Source organism: Notothenia coriiceps, unplaced genomic scaffold, assembly GCF_000735185.1.
Source record: "Notothenia coriiceps isolate Sejong01 unplaced genomic scaffold, NC01 NC01_scaffold00022303, whole genome shotgun sequence".
NCBI classification, from domain to species: Eukaryota; Metazoa; Chordata; class Actinopteri; order Perciformes; family Nototheniidae; genus Notothenia; species Notothenia coriiceps.
Genome location: NW_011355004.1, coordinates 84795 through 91502, shown reverse-complemented (window position 1 = coordinate 91502; position 6708 = coordinate 84795). Strand labels below are relative to the sequence as shown.

The following is a 6708-nucleotide window of genomic DNA, read 5'->3' as shown; positions in this document are numbered from 1 at the left end:
GTGTGCCTTGGCAGTCAACAGTGTGTGTACATCTCCATCTATGTATACACACACTCACAAAAAAAGCTAGCTGCCAAGGATATACACACTCATACACAATGTAAGGTCTGTGGCGAAAACTAAGATGGACAATAGAGTTGTCCTGTAACACCTCGTCTTTTACGGCAGACATGAAGCTGGACTGGAAAATGCATAATCAGGTTAACCGGAGATGTTTCCACCATCAACACTCTTTGTTTCTCGAGTCGGCTGTGTGTTTTGCCAAAAGGCTTGGCAAACCAATACAATCAAAATAGGAGAAAAAGGAAGCACTTTAAAACAATGTAACCCAATAAGCAGAATTATTTGTATATCTTGGGCCGTTCTTGAACATCACTGCAAGTTCAAGTGTGCTTGTAGCGGCAGTGAAATATCTGATTCTGTAAACAGATGAAAACAAACACAGAGGTTTGTAGTTTGTTAACATCATTTTTCTCACCATCGCAAGTGGGTTTTAACTGCCAAGTTTATGTCTCTGAAAAGTTTATTTATTCCGCTGCAGCATATCTTGAATTCCTCACTTAAACTTCTTGCTAATATTGTTTACGATATGCTGAAAGTTGAGGCGAAGTGACGGGTGGTCCTCGGTTCTGTTCTCCAAATCTTTGCAGGAAGTGTTTTAAAGCGGTTTAGTGACATTTTTCCAAAGCTCCCTTCTGCATCAAACAACTGACTCTTTGATGGAGGCTGACTAATTATTTGATCATGCTGGGGCTTTGGGACACGTTTTGCAGCAAAGGAAGTGGCTTACCTGAGCTAAGGCGCTGAGAAATGCAGCCATGCATCATAAGACAGGGAAAACAGCCGCTTAATAAGGGTACTTCTTTTCAGAATAAGCCCTGGGCTGTCTGGACCCGGCTAATCTCCTGAAAACCCACTTCTTAAGGCTCTCTGGCTTGTTTGCTTTTAACGTGTGGGAGGTAGGCTAGTAGAAAGCTTGGCTGTTGACTTAGGTAAGAGCTGTAGTGACAGCTCAGCTATAGCTATGCAATGAGGTGTGCAGAGACAGACAAGAGAATAAGAAAAGGAGAGCAGCAGTGATGACAGACAAGTGAAAGAAAGCATAACATAATCGTATAATATTTGAGCTAGAAGGCATGTGTGATTAACCTTTAAGACACTGGAGCAGTTTTTAAATGTTTTTTTTGGCTTTCTGGTAACACAAAAGCCTTTGGGACGGCTTCAAATGTAAATCTCTTTGTGGAAAGCACCTGTTGACTGTGATTATAACAATTGAAGTGACCCTGAAATCAGCTGCCATTCTCTTTGAATGAAGCGTTTCTGATCCCTGGTTAGTTCAGCTACTGAATGATCTGTATGAGTGAGAACGAAGTGAGGGGCTGTTAAAACAAACAAACATTTTGTCTTGATCATAATCAACACAGATCAATTGTAGTCAAGGTTAGATTTATATATAAATTGCAAACTTAAAAAGGCTTTTAAGTCATTAACAAACAGCTTCAGGTCTATAAAACCCATGCTATTGATTGGAGTAGACACCCGTATTAATGCATACAGCATGGGAAAACCAAGACAAAAACACAAGGACACCTGTTAATCATGAAAGCTATTTAAATCTGCATGAACAGTAGAATAAAGATTGACTTTAAATAATGAATGGATTTAAATGAGAGCCAACGAGCAATGTGAGCTTTAGCCAGACTCAGGGAGGCCTCCACACCTGTCTCTCTGGCTGGCATTGGAGAGCAGCAGCAAGCAAACTCGTCACAGTTAAATGCAGATGACACAGGAACAACATTTTGAGTTCCTGTTCTCTGACCCGTGAAACCGAAGCCATTTCTGTGCATCCTTGACACAACCACAAGAACCAGGTCTGATAGGAATAGCACATTTTCCCTTGCTGGTTATTATAGCCCTCGCGGTGGCGGTAGATATTTTTTCAGCAATATGTCAACTCTCATTAATTGAGAGAGTAATGAAGTCATTTATTTGTTTTGCACTGGGATGCACCTTACCAATATTTGCAGTGTCTGCCCACTCACTCAGCAATATATTACCTTGTGAGAGATTTATAGGTCTGTGACCAGAGACTGGCAACTGGCAAAGAGGATCGGTCATCCTTTTTCCACTAAAGATGTTTTAACTGGAGTTCTCACCAAATATAAATATTAAAAAAAAGATGCATTTGTACTTGAAACTGCACACAGTCTTCTTTACCAGATTTCTTGTAAACAACCAAAAGATGTATACATCCAGTGTTTCTCATGAAAACACATGCTTTTCATTTAATTTCTCACAAAGCAGAATTCCCAAAATGTAAACCCTGTATTGTTTACATCCATGTTTATACCTTGCACTCTTCCTGCGGCTTTTGCTAGTCGCACAGATATCGGAAAATTACCGCAACCTGTTTATCAGTGGAATAGTGTGAAACCATTGACAGGAATGTGTATGGCATCACTCACGTGGCGTACGCCTGAGATAATCAAAACAGGGACTCATAGAAAAAACACTCCATAGCACTGCTAGAGGTCTAAAACTTCTAACAGTGACCGCTGCCATTACGAGGGGACCCTGCAGTGCAACAGGACATGTTTGGAGCTGTAGTGTGTCAGACAGCATGAGTCATTCAGCACACAGTGTCACTTCAATAGACCTCAGTGGAAAGCAGGACGTCCGCAAGGCAAACAGTGATGAAGGTGCTTTTATAGGAAAGAAGATAAAAAAAGGAACTGGAAAATATGCTTCTCGTCCCCCGATGTGAAGTTTTCCACCACTTGCTCCTTTTCAATGGGTCATTCTGAACAAGTGATGAAAGCTAAGGAGAATGGATGCCTGAACAAGACGTCTTCATGAATCATGCAGGGGGGGGAGAAAGAGGCATATGGTTCGCAGAGAGCACTTGAGACTGGATGTAACACAGGGGCTCTTAAATCTGTCCGAACCCCAAGGGAATCCCCCCTGAGCTCTCTATCTGTGCTACTGCTGCAGCTGGCTGTGAAAGACATCAGTTCACGCCGAAACTTAAATCACTGTCATCGTTTTATTTGCCGTGGGTCAGTTTTAAAAGTCGAAGATTCTCACATCTACAACACAGGGAGGATTTGCCGATGTAAAACTGTGAGAGGTTTTAATGAGATGATCATTGTGAACGGAGCTGCTGCATTCTTCTTTGCTTTGGCTTCACAAACACAGATCACGCAGGTAAGGTGCCGTCTGTTCATCCTGCCCCATATTTTTCAAATTGTTTCAGACAGATTGTTTGGCTTCTTCGCTTCGCTTCCTTTCATGTATCTTGATTCTAATTTGTAGTTTCACTTTGTCCACACATGATATCCAGATCTTTAGGCTTGTTTTAAAAACAAGAGGACCACCCAGGAGGGCTTCTGGCCTTTTCCTACTGTAGCTTTCTTAGTCGATCCGCACAAACCGCTCCAATCGAGCAGGAGACGCATTAAAAACTAATCGGATGGCGATGACACACGGTAGTCGTGCAAGACCTTATTTGCAAAGCAGATGGAGAGCCTTGGCCTGTCCAACATTAATTACAATCACATTCAGGGAGGAAGCCGTCCCTCCTCCAGGGCGGTTAGGACTCTGTGTACGGCTGGAGGAGATGGCAACCTAATCCCTGGTCACCGCAGAAATCTGAGGGAATCGGCAAAAGATGCACAGGACGCGATTAATCAAAGTGGAGAGCCAGATGTGCAACAACGCAGTATAAACCCAAACTGATACAGCACAGGAATACCAAAACCACAGACACACAAGCACCACGCCGCCACCATCACACTCCCACACAGAAGCCAACAGAGGGGCTTCGATATTTGAGACCAAAGCCTCTGCCTCCTTCCGTCTGAGTATCTGGTTTTCATCACTGCATGTTGCAACACCAATACTCACAGGACCAATAAGTAGAGAACCATTTGCCTTTTTTTCCTCCACATATTAATGTTCCTCTTCATGTGTGGTACTGATACATTGTTAAATTGTTTATAAAGGTGAGGGATAAAATATGTGAAGGATTTCCTGTTTCAATAGGAGCCTGAGTAATAGAAAACTGCATTCTTCAGCAGTGAAACATCCTCACTGTTCTCATGGCCAGATCATGACAATGCCCTTAGTTCCCAAGAAGAATGACAATCCATCTGGATTTAAGCCTACTTGTCCAGCAGAGCCTGACTCTGGCAGCGCCTCTGTTTATCTTCAGGCGCTCTGTTTAGAGTCTCCCAGTAAACACTGGAGCTGCTAATGGAAGGAAGGCCTTTTGGCTTTTATGTTCCAAACTCGTTATGATTAAAGTGTCCCTCTTTATCGTCACTGGAGCTAATTAAAGACAAATCAGTTTGGGTAACACAAACAATGCGACGCAGTTTACGCACAGAAACCGCAGCTCTCTGAGCTGGAGGTCAACAGCAGGAATAGCGCCTATATACAAATACCAGCGGTGTTGGTTGATGTTTTGTTGAGGATAGGTCTATTTTCCCCGCGAACACATAAATCATGGAGTAGATTGAACAGGAACACTGACCACAGAATGTCAGTCCTCTAAATGAGCCGAGGAGGGCCAATCTACCCGGAGAGAGGACGAGGTGTAACAATAAATCACTCCTAAACAATACAAGCCTCATCAGATTGTCTTAGGCAGAGAGGAGAAGAGGGAGTCTGTGTGGTTCACGCAATGAGCAAGTCCTGGATCCCTTACTGAACGTGCGTACTGTGCGTCTGGTGTGATAGCGTCCCGTGTTTGGAATAAAATGTAGGTTTGGTTTCAAATAAACTCCAGGGGTCTAAGGGCACAGGTGAAAAAAAACTATGTTAAGAGAAGTAAGAGCCGTATTCATGCGCCATCATCCCATTATTTACAACTTTTTGTCGTAATAATATTGTTCCTATAGTGAGCCTGCACTTTAATCTTGCTTGTGCCAAACACCTGTTCAGGCTTAATTTCATTTGGACAATTTAGATTTTAATATTGAATGTATCTGTCTAACAACTTTACCAATAAAAAAACATTTAGAGCCTTATTAAGCACCAAAGAAAAGTTAAAGTAAAAATAGTTTCAAGGAACTCACCTAGATTTACGAAGCTCATCACCATATCTGCATCGTTTAGAAAGGCAGTTTCTTGATATGTGGCCAGAGGAGGACTCTGGGTGGTTCGCATGGACTGGTATCTGTCTAGCATGCCTTCCACCTGGCTTTTCTCTTCGTTAGATATGGTGTTGTATAAGTCCAACATGAAAAGTGGAGCGGAGTTGTACTTCCCGTGTGACAGATGCGGTCTCGGTCTGTGCGGCAGCCCGAGGATGGACAGGATCTCCTTCTGCATCTCCCTCTTCTCGTGCGTCCGCAGCCGCCGGTGGATGAAACCCTGGTGCACCTCGTTGTTTCCATCCAGTGAATAATTACTCCCCGAGACCAGGAACATGCAGTAACAAGCGCTCCACCACAATCCGACCAAGGCAAGCCAGCAGCTGCTCATCGTGTAGTCCCGCGGTGCTGTCCCGAGTCCCAAGTGTGTCTGGCTTGGAGCTTCAGTCGCTTATCCAAATGTGAAATATAGGCGTAATGGTAACCAAAGTCCGTCCGAAGTGCACGGTTATCTGTCGCAGCCACAGATCAAAAGCGAGGAAAGACTCGTGAATCAAGCCATTTGAAATACTTCCTAAAGAGAAATGGGCAGAATAGTGTCGCTGCTGCTTTCATTTCTGAGTCCCGTAGCGCGCTGTGCTGCCTCAGGATAAAATGCACCATGAGAAACTTTATTCTGAGCGCTCCGGTTAGTCGTCTAAAAGACACCGTTTGATACACAGTTCACCAACATAAGTCCTCTGAAAGAAGCCATTTCACTTTAGAGGATTATTTACTCCGAAATATAAAAGTTTCCAATGTTGCGCACTGATTAGAGTTGCCCTTTAATAGTGGAAGTGTTCTCAGTGACGGTGCTCCTACAGGCTGTATGAGAGTCTAACTGGAATCAGCAGGTTGCAGTCCATATTATGCGTGCGCGCGCGTGTACGTACGTGTGTATGTTCTGAAACCGCCCACTCCGCGCGCACTGAGCCAGAGGTGGAGCTCTTCAGCTAGAAAGGACAACTTAACATCACATTTCCATATTTTGTTCGCGTCAGAATGACAGCCTGTCTACTCTAATAAAATACCTTTGCATTAATTCATCATAATGTTCCTCTAACATGATTTTTCAGCCTCTCAGACATAGTTAAAACTAGTTGTGATATTTCTCAATTTATTTTTGCGCCTTATGAGTAGTATTTGGGTATAACTTCATTTGTTTCATAAGGTTTTGTAGTTGCACTTTACAGGAAGTCTTTCAAGTGATTTACAATAACGTGGGCTAATTTAATGACTTCAGCTTTAATGAGGCGTGAATTATATCTTCACACACGTCCAGAATGAAGGTGCGTGTCCGCTGAAGCAGAATAAATGTTGCCCAGTTGAGGCACGACCCCTGACGATGGAGTTGGAAACAGCAGGCAATTACGCACAGCAACTCAAGGAGAAGTGATCCAATCTCCTTTAAACACTATAGAAATAAACGTCTTAAGTATTCTAATTAATTGAATAACATCACATTTTAAATCTAAACCAGCTGCACCTTGAAGTCACTGCTTTCTGCTTTTTTGTTGAATATGAACAGATTGCAACAATTAGTAAAATGCCTGCTGTTAAACGCCTTGCATGCTAC

The 6708-nt window shown here is 43.0% G+C and overlaps 1 protein-coding gene across 2 annotated transcripts in view; it reads right to left on the bottom strand.

Moving 5' to 3' along the window:
• The window catches only part of bmp6 (bone morphogenetic protein 6), a 43729-nt gene extending 37773 nt beyond the window's left edge, over nt 1–5956 (bottom strand). For both annotated transcript variants that reach the window (XM_010780966.1, XM_010780967.1), the window contains exon 1: nt 5076–5956. In XM_010780966.1, the coding sequence (XP_010779268.1) occupies nt 5076–5484 (409 nt within the window). In that variant the 5' untranslated portion in view covers nt 5485–5956. The remainder of the gene's footprint in view (nt 1–5075) is intronic.
• Between the last annotated feature and the right edge of the window lie 752 nt (nt 5957–6708).